This window comes from Bactrocera dorsalis, chromosome 4, assembly GCF_023373825.1.
Source record: "Bactrocera dorsalis isolate Fly_Bdor chromosome 4, ASM2337382v1, whole genome shotgun sequence".
In the NCBI taxonomy this organism is placed as follows: Eukaryota; Metazoa; Arthropoda; class Insecta; order Diptera; family Tephritidae; genus Bactrocera; species Bactrocera dorsalis.
In genome coordinates, this window is record NC_064306.1 from 32,221,827 (window position 1) to 32,249,065 (window position 27,239).

The 27,239-nt window shown below is 36.7% G+C and overlaps 2 protein-coding genes across 16 annotated transcripts in view; one reads left to right on the forward strand and one right to left on the reverse strand.

Annotated features, from left to right (window-relative positions):
- LOC105224085 (cAMP-specific 3',5'-cyclic phosphodiesterase) overlaps positions 1-27,239 on the forward strand; it is a 686,633-nt gene that overhangs the window by 577,858 nt on the left and 81,536 nt on the right. For 3 of the 15 annotated variants that reach the window (XM_029549358.2, XM_049456787.1, XM_049456788.1), the window contains exon 2: positions 4,141-5,612. The exons of the other annotated variants lie outside the window; for them this stretch is intronic. In XM_029549358.2, coding sequence (XP_029405218.2) covers positions 4,312-5,612 — 1,301 coding nt within the window. In that variant the 5' untranslated portion in view covers positions 4,141-4,311. The remainder of the gene's footprint in view (positions 1-4,140; positions 5,613-27,239) is intronic. 15 annotated transcript variants of the gene reach the window in all.
- On the reverse strand, positions 9,900-12,050 carry LOC105224084 (katanin p60 ATPase-containing subunit A-like 2). Its single transcript, XM_011202059.4, has one exon. The coding sequence runs from the start codon at positions 11,386-11,388 to the stop codon at positions 9,964-9,966; it is 1,425 nt and encodes a 474-aa protein (XP_011200361.2). The 5' UTR covers positions 11,389-12,050; the 3' UTR covers positions 9,900-9,963.

The following is a 27,239-nucleotide window of genomic DNA, read 5'->3' on the forward strand; positions in this document are numbered from 1 at the left end:
AATTGTTGTCCGAAGTTTTCCCTCAAAATGGCCATAGAATCGCGAGCTGTGTGGCATGTAGCGCCATCTTGTTGAAACCACATGTCAACCAAGTTCAGTTCTTCCATTTTTGGCAACAAAAAGTTTGTTAGCATCGAACGATAGCGATCGCCATTCACCGTAACGTTGCGTCCAACAGCATCTTTGAAAAAATACGGTCCAATGATTCCACCAGCGTACAAACCACACCAAACAGTGCATTTTTCGGGATGCATGGGCAGTTCTTGAACGGCTTCTGGTTGCTCTTCACCCCAAATGCGGCAATTTTGCTTATTTACGTAGCCATTCAACCAGAAATGAGCCTCATCGCTGAACAAAACACGCGCGCGAAACACATTTCGAACCGAACACTGATTTTGGTAATAAAATTCAATGATTTGCAAGCGTTGCTCGTTAGTAAGTCTATTCATGATGAAATGTCAAAGCATACTGAGCATCTTTCTCTTTGACACCATGTCTGAAATCCCACGTGATCTGTCAAATACTAATGCATGAAAATCCTAACCTCAAAAAAATCACCCGTTAGAAAGTTTATATGTGTATATGTAAATATTAGGGTGGCTCAAAAAATATTTTTCATGCATTCAAACATTATTGAAACTTTGATATGAAATATTGGTTTCTACACACCACTAAGAGTGGATCTCCTAGTATGAGCTCTTAATTGTAACGGGTAGATTCACCGGGGAATTGGTTTTTTTTATAGGCTTCGGACCTTACCGTTACAATTAAAAGCTAATACTTGCTGAGCCTTCCTTAGAGGTGTCTATCAACCAATTTTTCAGAGTAAGCTTAAAGCAAAACAGTCAATTTTTTTTTGACCCACCCTAATTTATATAGAAATGTAATACATATACGCAAACATATGTGTGTTAGTAAAAAACATCATCAAGGTACTAATGTGAAAAAATTGTGTTTTCTTCTTCTATTCTCCTTCATTCACTTAATGTAGTAGTACTCAAAAACACCTGTGTGTATAAATATAAACATATATACACAGAGTATGTACAAAGACACACAAAACTAGCACCCACAATCACTGGCGACTACAATTTAATTAATTAGCGGCATACACATAATACATATTTACAACTTTAGGCATGAAAATATTTACTTTTGTCTCAACAGACACACACACACTCCAACATATATGATTATGCGTACGCATTTGACTTCCAACGCACATTTGTTTATATTAATTTGGTTTCTTATATTATTTTCCATTTTGCCTACTCAAACACACACATATTTATATACGTACATATAAATATGTGTATGTCTATATCACTTTTTTGTTTACCTATTTACTGACTTGTAAATTAGTTGGTATTTTAATTAGCAAATAAACTAGTTGAGCGCATTAGCTTGAAATTAGCCTTCAGATGTAAATATGTCGTTCAATTTCTCTTGTATAAGTATACATGTATACCATAAGTACGTATATCATCACGTCACAAATACGCCTCGTCCAACTTGAAGGTGGCAAGTGACGATGGATTAATGTAATGTGGGTGGCGGCTGGGGAATTTATTTTTTTCGCACTAGCGCAAGAGAATAAATAAATACGGCTATGCATAGCATACATATATGTATGAATATGTATTTATGTTTGTATATATTTAAGCTTTTTAAGCAAGAAAAATGTTTTTATCAAAATCAACTTCTGCAGAAATATTAATTTTTTATATATTTATTGAATTTAGTAGTTTTCGAAAGAATTTTGAGAGTAGTTTAAAAAACATAGATATAAATGACTAACTAGTACATAGGAGATCTATTAACATTTCCTACAATTCATATAATCGGAGAATTTCAAATAGCCGACCGTTGTTAACTTAAGTAAGGCATATGAATATCAATATAACGCAACAAAACAATCGATAATCGAAAACACGTAATCAACTGAAAATTCGCGATACTTTTTGTACAATCCTCTGGAGGACATAATCAAGCGCAAATAAATACAATTAGTTTTTATTACAAGTTAAAATACCATTTTGAAAACCCCAAATTTATGGAGTATACTTTAACTTTCCACTGAAAAAATTATTCTTAAATATTAATTTCATAAAATGAAGCAATTTTTTTTTTAAATCAGTGCCTCGCTAAGTTCAATTAATTTTCATGCTTACTATATTTCTTGTAATTTTCCTTGTTCAATCAACTTCTTATAACTACTCAACTATAATTAAATTTAAAACACATTATTTAAACTTAGATTAGGTTAGGTAAATAGTCTGATATTTCATAAGGGCATGAATAATGTCACTTTAACAACTAAAGATGCCTGTCCGTTGCGATACCAAGAAATTCTAGGTATGAATCAAAATGCCCATCATATATCTACAAAGCGCATAGAGCCAGTCATATTGTTATTGAACCGGCTTATATCTACTCAATCGAGGTACTTCACAGCTTATCTTGGCGACAGTGACGAACAAAGTGTCCAGATTTTTTTCCTCATATTCCTCCCTGCAACTTAGACAAACGCTTTAGCCGCACCGCGCGTGGGCCCAGTTAGAACACTTATGTAGTAATGTGGCCATGTGAATCACACTAAAAGCTAGTAGTTACATGCACATTTCCACACTGCTGTCGATATTTTCGACAATTGGTCTTCAACAGCGTGAAACGCCGTTGACAGTAAAGAACCGTAAACGCTTTCCCATTTCAGCCCATTTGCTTCAATTTCGGCTTTATCGAATCAAAAAGGGGTTCCACGGAGCGGCAATTTTCGTTTGGGGAACAAGAAAAAATCACACGTAGCCAAATCTGTTGAATATAGTGTTTGACCGATGGTATTCATTGCGTTTTGCTTTAATATCGGTAACAATCGTGGATCGATGCGAAGCTACATTATCATCATGTAAAATCCATGAATTGTTCTTCCACAATTCCGGCCAGTTTCGATAAATGTTCTCATGCAAATGCCTCAATAAGGCCAAATAGAACTCCTTATTGACCGTCTGTCCCTCCAAAATAAACACATTAAGCACCCAACCATGAATATTGAAAAAAAAACAATTATGACCTTTATATTTGAGCGGCTTTGACATATTTTTTCTTGTTTCGTCTCGTTTCTTTCCCTCAATTCCGATGATTGTTGATTTGTTTGCATGACAAACTCAGAAACTCATGTCTCATCGGCAGTTATGATGCTCTTCATGAATGTGGCATTAAGCATGTCAAAAATTACCTGTTTACGGTACTCTTTTTGGAAAAAAAGTCTGCTTTATCGGGACGAATCGCGCAAGAACACGTTTATACCCAAAATATCCACCAAAATGTCGAGTTCTCTTTCAACCTCTCTATAGTTTTCAACTATTATATTCTTCACTTTTTTAATGGTTCCATCAATTGAAAAGACAGAAGGTCGTCCAGTATGAGGCATGTCTTCAACGATCTCTCGACCGTCTTTGAAGGCTTTATACTACTTTTTTTTTTTGATAAAACTGAATCGCCGTAAGCCTTTTCCAATATTCGCATTGATTCCGCCAACCCACCAACAAAATTTAGTTAGAAATACAAAATATGAGACATATTCTTTTTTCGGTATTTGTGCTTATTGTAAAAATGGCAACACACTACTGAAGTGTGCCGACTTAAGCACCTTCTGTAAAGAAACTGGCTAACAGATGGCGCTCATATTTGGCATAGTAATTAAGGACAGTCCTACTAACTTATCAAAATATATTTCCATAAAATGTCTTCTACTCGGGGAATTTTATTACAATTTCCGGGTGCTTTTTTGTCACAATATATAATGTGATCGCGCTTAGACAAATTAAAAAATCAGATTATTAAAGCCAAAGTTTGGAAAAGCAATATAAATACTGGTACTTGACCTAAAATTTTCTGGTGGCCACTAAATAAGCCGTTTAGTATAAGCCTAGGCTATTAAAATATTTCGAATGTGTTATCAAATTTTTTTTTTCAAACACTTTTAGGAAAATATATTTAAAATTATCATAAAATTTTCGATAATCCATAAAGAAATTAACTTCGCGTGGCTTGCTCTTCTTTTTAAAATGCTTCAAATGCAAACTGAAGAACCCAAATATATACAAATATTACATAAATATTATGAATTTCTTCAATTAGTGAACTGAATCAAAACCTATAGTACAACCAAATTGACTTGAATCAAAATTTTAATCACAAAAAATACATACAAATCAGTGCTTATAGTGAAACTTACGAAAAAAACGAACCAACCGATACGAATAATATACTCCCGGTAGTGATTAGTGATAACAAAATGCTCCAGCGGCTATGATTGCCACACTATTCATCTTTTTTGCATTTATACGTGCGTTCCCCTGGCGGAGACGACGACCACGTCCACTACAACTCCCACCAGCCACACCGAACCAGGCGTTACCCCCAGCGTCAACAAACACCACCACAACAGAATCCCACCCAACAACAATTACAATAGTGCCAACAACATCAGGCGAATACCGTGAAAAACCGCTGCCCACAACGCCACTCACAAACGGCAGCGCCGTGCCGAGCATACAACACGCGGACGCCACCACCAGCAGCAACGGCACTTACGATGCCGTCAGAACGATAACATCCGGCGATGAGCTGGAGGAGACACCGCGACGCTCGTCCGTACTACAGACGCGCCGCAAATCTTCGAAATCACTCAAATACCACGAAGTAACTTTTAGCGGCAGCGTCGGTGGCGGCGAAAGTGATGACAATGAGCACGAAACACCGCAGACACGACGCAGCTCCCACCACAAAGCGCACCATCATCACCACCACCAACATCAGCAACAGCAACAGCGACATCTGTTGCAGCATCAGCAAACACTGAGCGCCAACTCGCGTCCCACCTCACCGGATAGCCATAGCCATAGCTCGGCCTCACACTATCGCTCGCTCAGCAGCGGTCGTACGCGCACGTCCACCGATTATGAAACTGCCAGCAGTGAGTTGTATAACAGCGCTAGATCGCAGTTGGACGCAACGGCTGACGCAAACGCTAGTGGCGGCGGCATTGATGCGGCACATGCGTACGCTGCCAGCGGCACAAACGGTCAATTACCCGCAGCTACCAGCAGCGCACGCAGTTTGACAGGTAGTCGTCGTTTTCCACCGCGGCGCGCCGCCACACTTGCCACCGATACGCTGGTGGGTACGGACGATGAGGGCGCTGTTACCGACGCACACGATGAGGATGGTGAAGAGGCAGGCGACGATGATGATCACGATCCAGATTCATATGATCGTGAAACGGAGGAGTTCTACAGCAATATACAAGATGCTGTATGCCCGTCGGGTACGCGCAGTAAACGTTCATCGCTCTTCTCGCGCTCCGATTCGTCAGCTACCACAACTTCGTCTAGTGGTGGTGGCACATTCACGGGCGGCAAGCGACGTTCCACCGCCTCGATTTTATCGTCGTCAATGTGCTCCGATGTCATACCGATCGATAGACGCAGTTCGACCGCAACCGAGTATAGTGTACGATCAGCGTCGGGTCAACGGCGTTCAAGCGGACGTATACGGCGTTATATATCACGCATGACGATCGCCGGCGCACGACGACGCACCACTGGCAGGTAGTACTAATTTTATTGTCATTAATTTTTCAATATACTTATTTTATAGAACTCGAGTAACGAAGAATATTTCAGGTTATTATTAAGTGAGTCAAAAGTCTCTAGTTATACTATGCATATATTATATATTATTCGTCCTAGATTTCTTTACTAAAATGTGATTAAGATATCCCGCGATCATGACTATTCAATAAAGTGAGCTCGCAGCTGCAGCTATGATCACTGAGTTGGCTTTTAAGCTAGCCATTTGCTCAACTGATCCAGGCCCTTTTGACTGACGTCTACTCTACTTTAGAATACAGACCGAAAAACAACTCCTGTCAAGTCATCTGAGGGATGTACGATCATAACCTTTTAAGAAAGACTTTTAAAATTAGATCCAGAACTAAATTTGGTGCTACCTCAGCTAATCTGGAGTTTAAGAAAATGCAGCTCTCGTTAGATGAGAGGGAAACGTGGGAAACTTTATCAAGAATATACGCCCGTTTCGTCACGTCCGTTTGTCTGTCTGTATATATACGAACTAGTCTCTCTCTTAGAGATATCGATCTTAAATTGTGCAAACGTCCTTTTCTTCCCAAGAAGCTGCTTATTTGTCGATATCATTGACATCAGATCACTATAGCAACTGATGCCCTACAACCTGACCGATCAATGCTGCTATCTCTAAACAAATTGTTTAGATCGGGTTACCATACGTTATAGCTGCAAACAACTTGATCGATCAAACCTAAGCCATTGTATGGAAATTTTTTTTATTTGACGAGATAACTCCCCACAATTTTGTACAGATTATTGTCCGAATCATAGTTAGAATATCCGAAAATTTTGTACAGATCGGACCATTATAGAATATAGCTGTCATACGAGCCAATGGATCATAACCAAGTCCTTGTATGAAGAACTTTTTTATTTTACAAGAAAACTCTTTGTATGGATTATTATCTGAGACGTAATTACAAATTCCGAAAACATTGTTCAGATCGGATCATTATAAGATATAGCTGCCATATAAACTGAACAATCAAAACTAAGTACATAATTATGTAGAAAACTTTTTTTTTGACAAGATAACTTCACGAAATTTGCTACAGATTATTGTACGAGGAATAGTTATAATATCCCAACTTTTTGTGAAGATAAGACCATTATAAGGTATAGTTGCCATATAAACTGACTGATCAAAATTAAGTCCAAGTGCAAAACCTTTTTTCTTTGACAAAATAAATCCACAAAATTTAGATTGGATCGTTATCTGAGGCAATGCTTTAATTTCCGACTACATTTTTCAGAACAAACCACTGTGGCAAATATCAGCCATTCAAACTGCCCGATTAAAAGTCTTTTTAAAATATCTTTATTCCTTTTTAGATAAACTTAATTCGAATTGAATGTTGTTTATACCATACAACGTGACTAGCAAGAATTAGAAAAGACCAGTCTTGATATTGTGTACACTAAATATATTTTATTATATTTAACCCATTATTGTATTTAACCGGTTGAAAAGTACAAAACATTACCAACGAAATGAAATTATAAAATAGCGCCTGAAATTAGGCTACATAATAATGAAGTAGAGAACAGCAAGCATATAAAAACCTAAAACTCTCCATTTTTTGGACTAACTGTCAACGACGACTGTTTTGAACCACTCGCAATCAACACTAAATTAGTGTCATATCCCGCAAGCTCCCCAAAATTCGCAAATCGCACAATCACTCAAAGCGGCAATCACGATTACCACAAGCACCGTTATGCCCTGTAATCAACACGAAAGTAATTGTCTCTGTGAGCATAATTTATTTTCTTTGAAACTTCTCACGTTCACGTTCACGCATCCAAGCGAATTTACAGTTCGATACTGCGTTGCATGGCGCACAAAATGAAATTTGAAAAGTTCAGTTCAAAAAGACATTACCTTAAGTATCCGCAGCATTTACAAAGTCATTCATGTGCGGCACAAATGGGCATCTAACGATGTTTGTGGCACATTGATTGCAATTCGACAACACACACACACACACACACTTTATTAACGCCTTGATGGCACACAACAACACACACATGCAGAGTATCCTCTCAAATGTGAGAACACATACATAAATGTGCGTGTGGGTGAGAGTGTTTGTTGATGTGTGCGTGACGTGCTCATGTGAATTGAATTGAAAACAATTTAGGCGCAACATTTTCGCAAACTGAAATTTACATACATTTAAAAAAGTTCTTCGCACTCACACATATGCGTGCAATTTACACAGCTGTGTGTCTATGCATGCCAGCGTGGTGTTTGTATGTGTTCATGTCTCAGCATAAAATACAATTTATGCATAAAAGTTATGAAATATTCCAACTTTCATTCAGGCGACGCAAAGTGAAATAGCAGCGACGCACACGGCAGATCGAGGAAAAGGGGGAGCGTATAAACAGGGAAAATGCATGGTAGCTTGGCGCAAACTTTAAATTAGCAGCATTTATTGACTTTGCTCTTGCTTCCAATTCGTGTAACTTCATATACATTTACATATAGAAATATGTTTGTATATATATTGTGTTTATAAAAATTTCCGTTTGACCTGCTGGCTCCGGTTTCGCGCTACTCTGAAGTCCTGAACTTTATAAATTTTTCAGTATGAGAATTACGCTGCGTGAAAACAGGTAGCGAGAGTGCAGAGCTCACACTCGTTTGTTTGTTTATATAAAGTTGTACGAGTATAATAGTTAGAAATATTGAAGAATCATTTTTTATTCCGAAGTAATGAGCTTAGGCGGCTGATCTAGAGATTGAACGTGGACTGCTATATGTAGGCCTTCGTGAAGCCATAGAAAATATGAACTATCCAAACTTATAAATTAGCAAAATGTTTAGTTGCCACTACAAATAGGGAGAGATTTACTTTACTGAGGGCAAAGATATCATCAGATCTCTTGCAATCGATCTTGAGCCAAAGGCTTTTGCATTTACCGATGGTGGCCCAACGCTGGCTTAGCTCCCACAAAAACCAGCTAGTTAGTAGTAGAACAGAAGACGGTACTGGAGGAACGAGCCACTCCCATTCTACTTATAGCGCTGGTCAAGATACAGAAGCACCGACCCACTTCCATTCTACTGATAGCAGTTCTAGGATGCATTTCCTTCCTATCTCATCAGCTTTCTAATTTTCTGCGTTTCCGCAGTGGCCTGGCAACCGTAGCAGTCTTGTCACAAAAAGACTCGATGCTGTTGATAGCGAGGTTTGGCACGCCTTAGCCAACCATGAACGCACAGTTAATAAGTTAAAAGCTAGTATTGCCGCCATGCTATCTGTATGGTTACTTACTGTTACCTTAATGACTGCAACATCGGCTTAGAAAACTCTGAAATAGTCAAAAAGTCTGAAGCTGGAGTGGATAGAGAGCTCCTTACAGTAAACCCCTCCACCAACCTTCCCACCAAGCTTTGACACGTCGGGAAAGAAGCTCAATTCCCTCCCCTACAACCGCTTTTTCCCACCCACAACTCCCTCGTCGGTATGTGGGCAGAGAAGGAACCGTCAGAGTTCGATTTTGTGTCCATAATCTAAGTGATCCGGTATGAAGTCAAAGTGTGTGAGGATTTCCGAGTATTAAGACACGTGTTCTTTTAGGAACCCAGAACCTGAGTCTGATAGCAACTCTCGCAGCCATACACCTTTCTACAATGTCTACATGCATTATGTGCACGGTGGCGTTAAGTGTCATTGATGGAGTGGACCTTAGTGCACCACGCATGCTGATGAGTGGCACCCGTTGAACGCTCAAGTTTCCTTCCAACTGTGGTTTTTTTAGAGCCCTCCACTACATAAATACTCCATAGAACATAATGGGCTTGACTTTGATGTCGTAGAGCCAGAGGATCACTTTTGCAAATGACTCCTCTTTGCCGATGGCTCCTCTAAAGAAGCATAAGGCACTCGATGTCTTTTTGGCATCCATGAAAGCTTCCTATCCAGGATGAGCTATACACAGTTCACTGTAACCGCTGGTTACAGACGGTTGTCTCCCATTTGTGGCAGCGGGACCACCGAGATCTCGAGATCTTGTATCTTCTAGTAAATGAAACTATTATTATTACTCCGAACTATTTTCAATATTTCTCCAAATCGGCTACTTACCCCTAAGAATCAATTTGAAAGTTCCTTATACATTTCCTTACTTTTTATCCCTGGAGCTGTTGCATAACATATGTACATACGTATATCAACAATGTTAACATTACAATTTAAAAAACAGAAATATATTAAATTAGAAGTTTTTATTGCAATAATTATCCAAAATAAATATGGTAGACAAATATAGTAAAGCCTGAAAAAACTCCTACACCTGCTTTTGCTTACGAGCCATGCCCGTCTTGCCACTGCAGATGACGTTTCATCAACTTCAGACTCAACGGCTTGATTTGCTCGAAAGCTTGTTGCAGTGACACCGCTTCCTCCTTCTTCTCATCTGCTCTAGAAACACGCGTTGCACGTCTAATCATTTGCATGGCGATCTCTTTGCAGGCCAAACGTATTTCATCGCCCGTGAAATGCTCTGAGATGCGCACCAACAATTCTATTTGCTCTTTCGTCACCGCCAGCATTATGGGCAGCTGCTTGCCGATGAGTAAAGCGCGTTCTATAGCGTTTGGTAGTTGTACCAAAAGTTTCTTTTCGAAACGCCGCAGAAAAGCATCATCAATATCCCACGGCAGATTGCTGCTTGCCAGCACAAATACACTACTCATTTGCTGTTCCATGCCATCTAACAGCTGCAGCAGTTCATTCTTGAAACGTTTCGATGACTCATGGTCGCTCGGACGGTCACGACGCGATGTTAAGCCCTCGATTTCGTCGAAGAAAATAATCGAAGGCGCATGCTTTTGTGCCATGTGAAAGAGTATACGCATTATTTTCTCGGACTCACCACGCCACTTGGACACCACCACACTGCTGGTGACATTGAAGAAAGTCACCTGATTGCGCGTTTCGGCGTAGAGTATTTTCGCAAGCAATGTCTTGCCGCTGCCGGGTGGGCCATGCAGCAGCACCGACTTCCATGGACGCAAACCGTTCGCAAAGAGCTGCGGATATTTGAGTGGCGTGAGCACAGCCTCCTTAACAATTTCCACGGCGCTCGCATTCCCACACATATCCGTCCAAGTGAGCTTGAGTTCATCACGCATTATTGTCGTCTTTACGAGCTCCGCCAGATTCTGCCAGTCCTGCTGATTCAGCAGTCCATCAGCTGCGGCAACAGCCCCAGCCGGGTGTTCGATCTCTTGCAGACGTATAAGCGCTGATCCACGATTCTCTTCGCCACCTATATTGCCAGTGCTGCTGCTCGCCACTATGGTGCTAGCGCTGCCAATCGAACTCAAGCTCTCCACTTTCTTAACGGTCAGCTCTAAATCACCTGGATTCGTTAGTGGCTCAGCTGGCGGTAGCTCAGCCTGCGTTGCACTGGTCGTGTGCGTTAGCGTGTTCTTCGTCTTCGATTTAGTTTTCGCATTCACCTCCAACTTCACGGTGGGCTTTAACTTGCGCACAATTTTCGGATACTTTCCGAATTTCAGGTGATAATAGCTGGCGTATTCCAAGTAAATGCTATCCAAGTCAATATTGTCGCATAGCTCATATTCCTCGGCTGGCAGACGTGCCTCGTTCTTTAACGCCTCAGCCGCTTGATAGAAGCCATTGTCGGCAAGAAACCGTTGTGTGAGAAACAGCAAGTTTCGACGTCGCGCTGCCGCATTGCGTATATCATCCTCCCGTAGCATACTTACAAAAACAAAATATACTACAATTTTAAAATTGTTTACGAAAAATTTTTAACACTTTTTTTATAAATTCAATATTTGACGTTTTTGAGTTTTTGCTTCAAATTTCGTTTCGTTTTCGAACTGGCAGCGTGAAAAACTCTGTATATTTCGACTATGTTGTTTGTTTGTTGTCAGTGTACTGTTATGGGGACTTGTTATAAAACCGTTAGTTGTGCATGACAACATAATAACAACAAGTCGTGTTGGAAACGATGCCGGCATTACGCAGGTAACGGAAATAAACAAAGTGCTCCAACCGAGAGTTGTGGGGCTATATTCATATGAGAGTTATCAAAGGTCTGGAGCACAAGGGTTTAAGCTTGAACGTTCATCGAGTACCAGCATAAAGTCATTCGGTTATTTGTTGTCGAGGCCGAATTTCTATTATCTTTTTCTGTTGGTATTCAAGACTCCCAGATTAGACGCTTGTTCGAGACACGAAATTTTATAACTTCAGAAATGACTAGTGAGCATTGAGCCATATGTAGAAGTTCACACAAGTAAGAAAAGTTCTCAGAGCGCCATTCATTTGGGAGTAGCCAGAAACGATTATTTTACATATGGCTCAAGCTGCTATTGACTTCCTATCTTAGACCAGTTATACTCTGGCTAGCCAAAATACACCCTTTTGAAGGCTAGAAGAAGTGACAGTGTCGAAATATCACTCTTCAGGGTTGTGCGCAGGGTTTAGGACCTGCCACGTGAAAAAACACCCCCAATGAAAAGATTAAAACAGCCTCAGATGATAAGAATGACTAGTTTAGTAGCCTGCTTTTAACTATTTGATTATTCAAAAGGAAGTTTTTCTGTTTATATTGCGAACGGGTGGCTTCGGATGAACTATTTCATATTGAAACTCAAGTTTTAGTAAGGAATGAAAAGGCTCCCAGCTACATTTCGTGAGAAGCGCGTAGTAAAAGAGCCATTTGAATAGAAAATATACGTAATAGTTTCAAACTAGAAAATTTCGAAACTTTTTATTTACATTTGTGACTGGAATAAACTAGTTCGAAATGGACTAGTTTATGTCATTAATTAACATTTTACAAAAATATTTATTTATTTATTGGAAAATCTTCGATCGCCTGGTCAAAATTTCCAACAAATCAATTTAAAATTTTTCCTTTCGAGTGGAGAATGAAAACGAAGACTAAACTGAAGAGAGAATTTCGAATTTTCGAAAATTTATGTTTCAGATCAGAATTTTCGAACTGAAAAGTGGGTTATGAAATAGTCAATTAAACAGAAAAAAAGTTTTCAACTAGAAATTTTCGAAATTAAAATATACTAGTTCAAAACGGATGTATAAAATGTATAATTTCAACATTTTATAAAATTTTTTATTTATTCATTGGAAAAACTGATTCTGAAATTTTCAACAAATTAATTTAAAAATTTTCCATTCGAGTGGACAATGAAGCAGTAAACTAAACTAAGAGATCTTTGAAGTAGAGAGCTAAAATTTCGAATTTTCAAAAATTTATGCTTTAGACTAGAGCTTTCGAACTGAATTAAATTAAACAGAAAAGTTTGATGTTTTCCATTAGAAATTTAAAAAAAAAATGTATCTAGTCTGAAATGAACTAGTCGCATTTATTTAAACGTTTTATACAAATTTTTATTAATTTAATTATTTGGAAACTCTGCGGTTGCCAGATCAAACATTGAAGAGTTTTTCCAATGAAAGAGTAAACTGATTTCGAAAATTTATGCTTCGGAATAGAATTTTCGAACTGAAAAGCTGGTAATGAAATAGTCAATTAAACAGAAAAGATAATAGTTTTCAACTTCAAACTGACAAAAACTAGTTCAAAATGGACTAGTTTTGTGTAGTATTTAGACATTTTTAAAATATTTATTAAAATACTATTTTTCAGAACGAAATCTGATATCTAGAAAGCTCTTACCATATATAAAAATCCCAAGTGCTTACACTGAAAAATGTTAGTCAACTGATCAGTTACCTCTTACTTTCATACCACTTCGTAAACAGTTTGCAATTAGTCCATTTCATTGCATGTTGGACTTAGGCGCATCTCTTTCTGCTAGCAAATAAAGGGTGATTTTTTAAGAGCTTGATAACTTTTTTTTAAAAAAAAAAACGCATAAAATTTGCAAAATCTCATCGGTTCTTTATTTGAAACGTTAGATTGGTTCATGACATTTACTTTTTGAAGATAATTTCATTTAAATGTTGACCGCGGCTGCGTCTTAGGTGGTCCATTCGGAAAGTCCAATTTTGGGCAACTTTTTCGAGCATTTCGGCCGGAATAGCCCGAATTTCTTCGGAAATGTTGTCTTCCAAAGCTGGAATAGTTGCTGGCTTATTTCTGTAGACTTTAGACTTGACGTAGCCCCACAAAAAATAGTCTAAAGGCGTTAAATCGCATGATCTTGGTGGCCAACTTACGGGTCCATTTCTTGAGATGAATTGTTGTCCGAAGTTTTCCCTCAAAATGGCCATAGAATCGCGAGCTGTGTGGCATGTAGCGCCATCTTGTTGAAACCACATGTCAACCAAGTTCAGTTCTTCCATTTTTGGCAACAAAAAGTTTGTTAGCATCGAACGATAGCGATCGCCATTCACCGTAACGTTGCGTCCAACAGCATCTTTGAAAAAATACGGTCCAATGATTCCACCAGCGTACAAACCACACCAAACAGTGCATTTTTCGGGATGCATGGGCAGTTCTTGAACGGCTTCTGGTTGCTCTTCACCCCAAATGCGGCAATTTTGCTTATTTACGTAGCCATTCAACCAGAAATGAGCCTCATCGCTGAACAAAACACGCGCGCGAAACACATTTCGAACCGAACACTGATTTTGGTAATAAAATTCAATGATTTGCAAGCGTTGCTCGTTAGTAAGTCTATTCATGATGAAATGTCAAAGCATACTGAGCATCTTTCTCTTTGACACCATGTCTGAAATCCCACGTGATCTGTCAAATACTAATGCATGAAAATCCTAACCTCAAAAAAATCACCCGTTATTACAATATATAGTAACGTGCATAAAGGATAGCACTACTACTACTGTGTATAAATCAGTTTGTGGCATGAAACCGCATTATTGACTCGCTATTGATGTTTTATGGCACGTGAAGGATGCGTTTAATACTTTCCACTCTGTTTGCAGTTGGCAATAAATAACTACAACGACAACAAAAACAAAAATAGCAACAACAACTCATAAAAGCATTTTGAAATTACGAGAAATTGCCTATAAAAACGGAGTATTAGTTTGCTAACACATGCGCTTTTTGTGGCTTTTATTAGTCTCGCTGCATTTTAATTAAATAAAAGCATTAGGTTGTAGGGCTGAATATTGAAAATTGCAAAAAATATTGTATACATGAGAATATTATTAATAATGAATGCGCAAAAAAACGCTTGTACATGAAAAATAATTACATAAATAGCTCAATCAACAACCTCAATAACATTTGACGTACGCGCTTTGCCCAGCTGCTGCTCATCAATTTTAATTCTATGCAAATTTCATTCACATTTATTTTGTTCAAAGTTTTCATTATTTTTTGTCATAGTTTCTTTGCATTGCAGTGCTTGTTTTGCATGTTTTGTTTTTTTATTTTGTGTCTTTTGTTTAATATATTGTTTTTGTTGCTGTTGGCTGTAACAAATTTGCATTCATTAATTTTAATTGCCCATAAATAGGAAGGTCACAAAGAGTGTTTATTAAAAAAACAGAAAAAAATAGAAATGTAACGGGTGATTTTTTTGAGGTTAGGATTTTCATGCATTAGTATTTGACAGATCACGTGGGATTTCAGACATGGTGTCAAAGAGAAAGATGCTCAGTATGCTTTGACATTTCATCATGAATAGACTTACTAACGAGCAACGCTTGCAAATCATTGAATTTTATTACCAAAATCAGTGTTCGGTTCGAAATGTTCGAAATCGACAAATTTTGTTCAGCGATGAGGCTCATTTCTGGTTGAATGGCTACGTAAATAAGCAAAATTGCCGCATTTGGGGTGAAGAGCAACCAGAAGCCGTTCAAGAACTGCCCATGCATCCCGAAAAAATGCACTGTTTGGTGTGGTTTGTACGCTGGTGGAATCATTGGACCGTATTTTTTCAAAGATGCTGTTGGACGCAACGTTACGGTGAATGGCGATCGCTATCGTTCGATGCTAACAAACTTTTTGTTGCCAAAAATGGAAGAACTGAACTTGGTTGACATGTGGTTTCAACAAGATGGCGCTACATGCCACACAGCTCGCGATTCTATGGCCATTTTGAGGGAAAACTTCGGACAACAATTCATCTCAAGAAATGGACCCGTAAGTTGGCCACCAAGATCATGCGATTTAACGCCTTTAGACTATTTTTTGTGGGGCTACGTCAAGTCTAAAGTCTACAGAAATAAGCCAGCAACTATTCCAGCTTTGGAAGACAACATTTCCGAAGAAATTCGGGCTATTCCGGCCGAAATGCTCGAAAAAGTTGCCCAAAATTGGACTTTCCGAATGGACCACCTAAGACGCAGCCGCGGTCAACATTTAAATGAAATTATCTTCAAAAAGTAAATGTCATGAACCAATCTAACGTTTCAAATAAAGAACCGATGAGATTTTGCAAATTTTATGCGTTTTTTTTTAAAAAAAAGTTATCAAGCTCTTAAAAAATCACCCTTTATATAGTACATATGTATGTACATGAGTAGTAAATGTTATGCGCTCATATAAAATCATATTAAAAAATTATTATGCAATTTTCCATTTAATTGAGATGCGAAGTTATTAAAATTGAAAAGCCTTTAAAATTATTGAATTGAAGTTTTTGTTTACTGTTTGCTATTTTATAAAGAAATTATTTGATTTTTGAGTGAAAATTTATGAAGCAGTAATTTTGATAAATAAAAAACTATACAAAATACGAAAAAACATTAACTTTGTTCGCATCGAAGCTATAACACTCTTCACTATTACAAATGATTCCTGAAACACACCTGATTTTAATCGATTACTTTGTTTAGAAGCTATATGCCATAAAGGCTTGATATGGAAAACTTCTTCGGAGATTGCACCATTGTTTTGGAGAAAAACCCATGCCAAATTTGAAGAAGATATCGGCTCAAATAAAAAAGTTTTCCTTACAAGCACTTGACTCCTATCGTTTAGTTTGTATGATAACCGATCAATATTCCCTCCAAGCCAACCAGATTTTCAGCCAGGCAGCTTGATGAATTTTCGTATGCTGAAATCTAGAACTACAAATAACCATACTTCGGGCCCCGGGGAAGTCGAGCAACCTCAATCCATTTGAGGATGTTTCATCACGGAGACCGTTGTGTCACAGATACCTTTGCCCAACCTGTATGACATCGTGGTGGCAGCAGCTCTCATAGGTGTGCTGCAAGTGCTCATAGAAGTTATCTTTGCTCACATCGTCCTTCTCTTCTGTAGGAATGTGGGAGAAAATCAGCAATATGTTGAAGAACCTCGCTTTGATGCGGATTGTGGCTAGACACTCATTCAGCGGTGTGAAAGCCATTACTTGACGATGGAGTCTCTCTCCCACCACGAATCTCACACAGAATATTATGTATATGACCACTATAGTAGATGCTACAAAGACCTACTCGTCTCAGTCCTTATCCCGTCCATCGCACTTCTTGGACGGCGGTGATGTCAGCCTTTACTCTTACGAGGACAACAGCCAGCTGGGCAGCGACACCTTCCCAATTCCAGCTGCATTCCCTTAAAACGTAATCCTTAACAAGTTTGCCGTGGTCGTCGTCAAAAGGAGGGTTTCTTAGTCGAGGCTGTGTCCAATTTTGACCACTGGTCTTATAAGGCTGTCTAATATCATTCCTGGGGTGAAATTATAATCTCTGGTATGTTAAGTCATTAAATCATCATACTTTTAATAGTTTTTGACAATACCGTTTTGATGATTTCATTCATATTTCAACTAAGCCAACGGATAGTATAAATTGGAAAGATTTAATTTTTTTTTTTTATAAACAAAGTCGATTCCATAACGCTCTGTGAAGGTTACTTCTTTTCATCAAATCTCAGTATGTCTCTGTTTACTAAAGCTACCTTAAGAGATTAGACCAGCTCAGAATACTCAAAAAAAGCCAACATATTTGAAGAACATTTTGGAAAATCTGTAATCTGAAATACGAAGGTCCAATTCTAAACTTTCATTTCTCGTAATTTGTTTGTTATTTCACTTCAAGGAGCTGAGGTAAACAGCTGTAACGCATACACACAAAATCTAAATTCTCATTGCAACGTTGTAAATACTATAGCAAACACAATTTGCGAAAATGACATAAACAGTCACGCCAGCCACCAGCAATAAAAGCAACTACGTTGTAGCTGCTAAAGCGAGCGGAAATTGGTAGCCAACACTAATCATCAATCATGAATTTTTCATAAATCTCCTCAACCAACTGTCGACCATTAATTTTGCATTTATTCTCTAACAAGCATACTAACCAAACCCGCAATAATAATTAACAACAATAATTATTTGCAATTGCTTTCCTGTGACCATACGTTGGGCGCTTGTCCGCTTAATGGTGGTAAACACCGTGGCTTTTGCAGATAAACAGATCTGACAGCGTTTGGTATGAGGCGCTTGCCTTTTCGTGTGCTGAATGATGGATATTCATACATTTGGTGTTGTTGTAATACTAAGTATTTGATAGGCCAAAAGTTGCAATTATTTGACTAGCTGTGGACTAGTCGGAATTCTTTTATCATACTGAGATTTTGTTTTTTGTCACTTTTTCTATTATTTAAGGCTTGAAGTAACACTCGCTGAGATAAACTCAACAAGACACTTAAGATTACTCGATATTATATTTTTTATATCTTTTTCTATAATTGCAAATGTCTTTCCGGTTAAACTTGATGTATTTTTCCAAGATTTATGCTTGTATAGCTTTTGGTTTTGAATACACTATTTAGAAAAATATATTGATTCCATAAATATTATATACCTGTAGAATCTAATATGTGTGCCGAAACTTCTATCATCAAAATTTTGCATTAATTTCATAACGGCATTTTGCATAAAATGGTTTTCCTCAAGCTACCAAGAACTGATGCACTCTACTTAGTACTATTGGGCACGAATTTTATTGCATGAACTACTCCGCATTGTACGCTTTGCAAACATACATACATGTTGCCACCAAATATTTTACATTTGACTAATCAATAATTCCTAATAAATGAAGTGTTTCATTGGCCCACGCCCAGCTATGCCTCCGCTACGAAGACTCTAGCTGAGCGTGATGCCCCAAAATCAGGCAAAACGCCAACAAATTGAACCCTTTAACGGTATTTAGCATTGAGACGAAATGCGCAAATTGCCGGCTAATTAGACATAACTTGGCACTCTGGGGACTGTGCAGCTAATGAATTGGGCGTTGGCTAAGGCCGCACGATAATAAACCGGCGGTTATGACATTTATGAACCGCTCGGCATGAGCAATGCATTATAGAAATTAAATTGAAACGCAGACGGAAATATGGCACACTCATAAGGTGGCGGGAATACAATAACTTTTTCAATTCAAAAAAATAAATTTGTCTGAAATTCAAAATTAATTTTAAAAATTAAAAAATTATGTTTTTTGTTTTATCCTTAGCATTTAATAAATAAAAATAATTATAATTTAAAAATTTAAAATTAATCTTAAAAATCGTAAAAATTATTTTTTATAAGAAAATAAGAATTAAATATTTGAAAGATAATAATTTATTTTAAATAATGTTATATTAATTATTTTATTTTTAATTTTTTTCAGTTTATCAAAATAATTGATTTTAAAATTTAGATAATTAAAATTAATATTAAAAATTCAAAGAATATGTTATTTAAAGAAAATACGAATAAAATAAATTTAAAAAAAATATTAACTTTAATTTTAATTTTTTTAGTTTTTTTAATTATTTAAATATTTTTAAAAAAATTTTTGAATCTTTGATTTTAATTTAATTTTTTTTAGTTTATTTAAATAATTAATATTAAAATTTAATAATTAAAATTAATATTAAAAATTTAAATAATATGTTTTTTAAGAAAATAGAATATAATAAATTTAAAAAAAAATTAATTTTAAGTAAATGTTTTTTTTTTTGTAATTTTAATTATTTTATTAAATTTTCAAAAATTATGTTTTTTTAACAAAACAAAAATTTAATAAATTACAAAAGAAAATAATTAATTTTAAATAATGATAAATTAATATAATTTTATGTTTTTTTAAAGAACTTAATTTTTTTTTTTAATTTTATTTTTTTAATATTTTTCAACAAAATTTTTTGAATCTTTTAATTTGCGCTGTCTTCACAGTATATATGTATGTTGGTATATAATATGTGTACAGAATTCAAAGATCAAACGAAATTCTTTCAAATCAAAACAAGTCCACATGCACAACGACACTCTGCATATTCATTTATGTAAGCACGGCATGTAACTATGAAATGTTACAACAACAAATAAAATATGAAAAAATACAAACAAGTAAGGAGGGCTAAGTTCAGATGAAAGCGAACATTTTATACCCTTTCAACTTGCAAGAATCAGAGCAAGGGTAATTCTGTGGGCGTGGCAGTCGTCCATCACAAACTCCGCCTTACTTTTTTGCCAAGGAATACTCGTATCTGTACCACGCTTCATCAAAATACAAAAAAAAATTTACTCTAGCTTCAGCTTGTACGGACGGATAGACAGTCACCAGGATTACAACACTTCTCGTCACCCTGATCATTTATGCATATATGTAGGCAAGATCAATTATACTTAACAAATTTAGAATGTGGTTTATTAATTCATATCGTTTCATTCCCACATATATGACCTTAATCTATTCCGCTGAATTTTAGGTGCAACCGTTAAGTGAACAAAACTATTATACTTTACAGCAACATGTTGCAAGAGTGTAAAAATGCTGCAGCACAAATCCAGTGATGATTTAAAAGTAGCAACAAATATTCTGGCTTATTTTTGGCTCAAGCAAAATCAAATTCCAACACTGCTGATGAGTTCAGCCGACTCGGTGGCGACCAGCGTCAGTGAAAAACAATACGTTTGCAAAACAACAAATGAAAAAAAAAACTAATAACAACAACAAACAAACAATTGGCTGGCAACGGCCCATCAGCGAGCACTCGCCGTGTCCTTGTGACAGTTAGAGTGCAATAACAATGTGCACAAAAACACAAAAACGGACAACCAAGGAAACGGCCAACCGACCGCATAGGCCAACAACCCAAGCACAACAACAAAAAACAAAAATATAAATAAAACAGAAAAACAACTGGCTAAACAAACGAACGCGCCAATAAAAAAGCGTCCATTGAAAGTCCGATCGCGCATTGCATATACATATGTGTGTGTATATGTGTGCATGTGAGGCATAGCAAAAAATATGTTGCTGAAAAAAGTGTATGCATGTGAGCATGTGTGTAGTAGAAAAGCAGCGAACTGCAAAAATGCAAAAAATATTTGTAAACATTACTCATACGCCCGGGCGGCACTCAACTGCGCCAACCAACATGCACCGTCACACATACCTCGAGCACGTGTGTGCACTTACGCGTGTGTAAATACAAATATACAAGGTTATAATATGTATGCATGAATGCAATATTAACATTTATGAAATGCCAAAAGTGTCTGAAAAGTGCTGTGTCAAAACGGCGGCGTTATTTTTATTTGAACTTTTCTTGTTTCGTTGTTTTTTTTTTTCATTTCACTCCTCACCTCATTTCAATGGGTTATGGCTTTGATCCACTTTTTTCTTGTTTGCGTAGAGCGTGAAAAATTTACGAGATTGCCTTTTGGCACGCGTTAGCCGTTTTTCTAGCCATTGCAAGTTCATTTCACTTGCGAGAAGTACCTCACATACATACATACATACATACATATGTTTGTATTTGCACTTTGTGCAAGTGTGAAAATATGTTTGAAGTTGAAAAGAAGAATGAATTCGTGTTTTGGTGAACCTTTGCCTGCACTGTGCCTCCGCCGAATTGCCAAAAATGTATTTCATCAAGTTTGTTGAACCGAATATTGGTAGAAATGTGGCACGCACATCAAAGTGTAAAATTTTGGAATTCATTTGTTTAATGCTACTTAAAGTCGTAACTTAATAAAATTTATTTATTATTAAAATTTACAAATTTATTGTTGTTATTTTTTCTTCATTAAGTATAGTATATGAAATGCCTAATAGCCCTAGAACCAGACTCATCAGGTCAGGGAGCTTTATAGTTCTAATGGTATATCTGTCGAGTAGCACATTATACAAGTATACATCTTTAAAAAAAATCTGTGATGGCCTCTAAAGATACCTTTTATTATATTTGATTTATATATATATATATATATATTTTTTTTTTTACTAAATGTACATTTTTTCGCTTATTTCTTTATAGGTAAGTCACATAATGCGAGATTATACTGCCACCTGGACTTTCTCGAAAATATGGTCTTTGATATTTGAAGCAGCAAGTATAACTTATTCCTTTTAATATATGTAAAAACTAATCTAGAATAGAATACTGGTCAAAAAAGCTTCCAGTCAAACACATCTAAGTATTATTAGGTCAAAAATTCGGTCTAGAAACCCGACTTCAAAAGTTATATTTATGGAATTTCTTATAGAAAAAACGAATGTATCCAAATTACAAATACAAAGAGGGTTCCAAAATTAACGAAATATTGAAGTTAAATACAGTTTGTCTCAAAAGTAACTCCGTATTTAAATTTGTTATCATTAATGTAAATGTTGGCAATCCTAAACAAAAAAACTGACCGTTAGCCGACAGTTTAGAAGCGTTACACAATTAAAAAATATTTCAAAAATAATGAAAGCTTCGCCATCGAAGTTCGAACATTTCATACAAAAATTGTAGGAATAGTGTTTTAACTTTATCAACCGTTATTTTTAATTGAAATGGCTGCAAATTCATATATTATATTAATTTTGGAACACCCTATACATACTATTATGAGCAAAAAATAGTAGGACTTTGTTCATAATTTTAAAATTCTCAATTTATTCTTCAAACTCTATGTAGTCCCTTCAAAGTAATTCCCCTTGGTCTGAATACACATGTGCCAACGTTTTCTTTCGCATCTTCCAATTATTTGTTAAACTCCATTTTCTGAATAGCCTTAGCGCGTAGCGATTCACATTTAATGACCTCAATTGACTCAAATCGGTTTCCCCGAAGCGTCCAGTTGAGTTTGCTGAATAACCAAAGTCGCACGGCGTTAAATCAAGTGAACATGTTGGTATGCGGACGATATTGGTTGAAAATTCAACGCCGCATGCGACGGTGCATAGTCGTGGTGCGAAAACCAAGAGTTGTCTGCCCATAATTCCTGCCTTTTACGAGTTGTTTCGCTCAAACGACTCATAACACTCAAATAGAACAATCAATACTCCTTGTTGAGAGAAAACTGTGAACATAACCTTGCTTATTGACCTGCTTTGAAGTGGTTTCGGCTCACCTTTACCACAATATCCGGCTGATTGATCGTCTGTTTCCGGTTCGTAAGCATATATTCAAGACTCTCCGCCAGTAATAGAATGTTTCATGACACCCTGGTAGGCGGAAAGCGTTGTTTCACAGACGTTAGTGTGACGTTTGTTTTTAAAAAAATTTTGTGATCTTGGAACCAAAAATTTAATTTTTCTTAGGCCGAAATGATTTTTGAAAAGGGTTTTTACTGATTCTTACAATATTCCCGCGATGCCAATGATATTTCTGACAGTTAGTCGTCGATTCTTAGCATCAATTTCTTTATTTTACCATATTGACGTATTGATCATTAGTTAATGTTGATCATCTCCCTGAACACTAATCAAAAACACTAGCTTGCTACAAATTGCATTTACCACCGAAGGTTATTTCCCAACATTCTGAACAACAATTATGTATATATAAACACACAATTCAATAGAACCTCTTTGTAAGCACTTCATGTACTTCAAAAATATAAGCGTTTACTAAACACTAATGAATATTTTATTGTGATGTTTGGCACAGATGCCACTGATGACGAATGGGCTTTCGCGCGAAATTTAAACTAAATAAATAGTCTTACTGTTTTTTACCCACAGTAGTATGTCAAATCACCTAACTTTCACTCATTCAACATTTAATATAGAGTATATGAGAATCGCCAACCTGAGGTTAGCAAATCGTTCCATTATACGATGGGGCTTAAACTAAAGTTTGATCGATTTCATTCACATTTTGGTTGAGCAAGTCACATTATGTATACTATATTAAAAAATCACACATATTGACCAATATAAACATTATAACGACAACCGAAAAGCCGAAAATCTCTATGTTGGGTATATTGGTGCTAAAGAAGGGATAGTAATCAGAACATAGAGTATCAATCTTTATATTAGGAATATGGGGAGCTAAGAGAAAAATTAGAGCAGTAATGTATATTGTGGTGCAATCCTCATCTAAGAGAAGAATTGATTCGATTTTTCATTCCATTTTTGGCTAAGAGCGCACTATCACCAAAAAATTTGCTGAATTTCAATTATATATCTCACACATTTACCGATGCTTTCGGTAAGATGTTAACCATATGCACCGGCGTCCTCATATATAGTAAATGGCAGTTTGAAAAGATATTATACAATACCGTTATTATATGTTCAAGGTTTATTTCCGCTACCTGCATTATTTAGTTCATATTGTGGACTAAAATAGGTTGCTCGATTTCAATATTGTGTTATATGGTCTAGAGACGTTCAAATTGCAGGGCAAGCAGCCTTGATACGAGAGTTTACGATTTGACTATTTTCATATGGCTGCCTGACTTAGCTTTTGAGTTATCGATCCGAAATTTTGGACACGTTCTTTTCTTCCGAAAAAAACCTGCTTATTTGACGGAACCGTCGATATCATACTACTATAAAATATCGCTGCCATGCAAAATTATATATCAAAATCAAGACGTTGCACGCAAACCTTTTTTAGAGTCTTGATATTTCGCATATAGTATTTAAATCAAATATATATTTCTATATAAATTTACTACTCTGTTTAGAGTAAAAGGATATAGTATGATCCTAAGTTCACTTGTTGATTGGAAATTATTCCCTACAGGGTTTTATTTTTACACTCGCCTGTTAACTGATAATTGTAATTGAAATTATAAGCCAGGCTACCCATAAGGATATGCGTGTATTCATATATCTATTTTATAGTTACTGGAGCCCATTTAGATATTATTGTTAGCTGGCGACATTTGCAGCGCCATTTAACGCGCACTTTTCCAATCGCTTTCGTTGCGTTGCACGCAAGTGTGCTATGTATGCTTTATATATACATACTTGTATATTTATATACATTTCAAATCAGTTTACACTTCTACAAACAATTATGTGTAAATACGCGTATCTACATGTAAGTGTGAATGTGAATGTGAATGTGTAAATGTTATTAAGTAAGTGGGCGCCGGCAGACCGTTTTTCTACTCAGACATTCGTTCGCCACAACAAGAGTTGAGAGTTCAATGTTCGTAATAAATTAATAATAGTCAAACGGTTAACAACATGTGCTTAGTTAAAGAGTGGCACTTAGTCAATATTGCCATATAATTAAATTTCTACTAAACACATGTATATACTTACATGTGATACTCAACTACAAGACTATTAATTACTCATTTATTGACTTTGCTATACTTGCGGTAGACAAGGGTTTGTGGCATGTGCATTGGAATTGAGCAGAGAATAACTTTCAGACATACATACATACTTTTTCTGCTTGTTATACTTGTAAAGAAGTCAGTGTTTGTGAAAAATCAGTGAGTTTTCTAAATATTTGTGTGCTTACTCTGTCAGAACTGTCAGAGAATTTATCTCTACGCCGAAATCCAGCCTATTCGTAGCTTTTGAACATTGAAGGTGTTGCTGAAATTCTTTTTCCCTCGTTCATTACCCGAAAAATTTACCTGAGAAAACTGCGTATAGACTTTAAAACGATCCGCCTAGACCTTGACTAGCTCTCTGGCCGGTAGCGTCTGTGAAGGTATTCCAAGCAGCACCGACAATTTATAAGTGATAATGAGAGAGATAATCTTTTTCGCCTTATAATACATAAGTATTATGAGTAAGTCGAAAAATTTATCGCTCTTCAATTTAAAATTTGGCACCCTTGGTGCTCTTTCGCCCTAAATGCGATCTCTCTTCTGCTTTCGTCTTAAAGTAGCGCTTGTCTACTTTAAGGGCTCCAAACCAAGTATATTTTCCCTTCGAAATCTTTCAGTGATCATAACCTTTTAATGAGCTTTCTTAGTCTACCTGACCTGCATAGGTTTACCAAAAAAAGTTTAATCCCAACTAAATGGATTATAGACCATCCTTTGCGATACCAGATGGAGTTCAGTTACTAGGTCTAAAAGAAATAGTCATCGTTCAGGATGCCTACGTTCGTCGCGAATTTAACAGACTTTGTGGCCTCACTATTGATACCTCCTCCAGTATATCAGACCGTGGGGACCCCAGATGCTTACAGCGTAGTCTTGCCAATGCGGGTCAAGTGCACAAGAAATGCTCCATTGTTTATCAGGTGCCCTACCCTAAACATTTTCTGCAGTCTTCTTGATCTGTCAGTCCCATTCTGTACGCATGTCCACCATACTACTGCACCGCAGAGCAGAATTGGTTTTACAACAGCTACCAGGTTGAGCCGAGCATCTGCCTATACGCATACAAAGCATAGCTAGCTCACTTTTTTTCCACGTTGCGCTTCCACAGCAGTTTGCTGTCTAAGACTACCCCAAGGTACTTGGTGCGGTGCATTTATCGAAGGTGTTTTAAGATTTGGTTATACATATAGTTGCAAAAATAAATGCGCTTAAGAAACTAGAGTTTTATCTTGTTTTTATATTTGTTTACTCCTCCATTTCGTTAGGCCGAACTGTATCAATGATCCAATAGTAATCGAACTAAACCCGAAAATCTGTAAGAACTCAAGTTCACATCTAAATGTCCATCTTATAGAATTGGGAACGCAGAGCTTATATAAATTTCTTTTGGCTTAATCATGCCTTTTCCCCACAGGATTTGCTCTATTTATAGTAATTTAAGCAACGCATGCAATTTTTATATCAGCACATTCGGTGCATAGAGGCTTAAAAGAAATACTTAGAGTATCGCCAGCTGCAATAAGATTCTCATTTCCTTGCCAATCGCACACGGAGAATGAGAGTGAAAAGCAATGGAAATCGTTAAACACATGTCCGGAAACGTCGCACAACCGTATGAATATGCATCTGTATATGTATATGTATGTGTATATGTATGTAAGTATATACATTATGCATTACAGTTGCTGGCTTATGTGCTTAGATATGTGTTTCAGCTAAATGTCCGTTTCTGCACCTGTATCAATAGCAGAGAAGCCAATATAAAACTAGTAAGGAAGAGCTAAGTTCGGGTATAACTGGCAAGGATTTATTTCAGGGAAGTACCTTCAGATACATAAGGCTTGATAGTTATGTGGGGTCTAGGGCGAGTTTTCACCCAATTTTATTTATTCTGAACACAAAAAAGCACTGTTACAAGAAAAAGACGTTCTCTCATTTTTATTAAGATAATTCACATACTAACCGATATATGGGGTATAAAGTCACCCACATTTTCAAAAATATTTATATTAGATATATGGGGGCCAAGGGTAATATTAACCTGATTGAACCCATTTTTGTTACTATTGTCGGTAAAGATTGTCTTTGAATTTGAATTGCATATCTCATACATTTACCGATAT

Excerpts from the sequence above, each read along its gene's own strand:
- LOC105224084 (XM_011202059.4), bottom strand. The coding sequence starts at position 11,388 with ATGCTACGGGAGGATGATATACGCAATGCGGCAGCGCGACGTCGAAAC.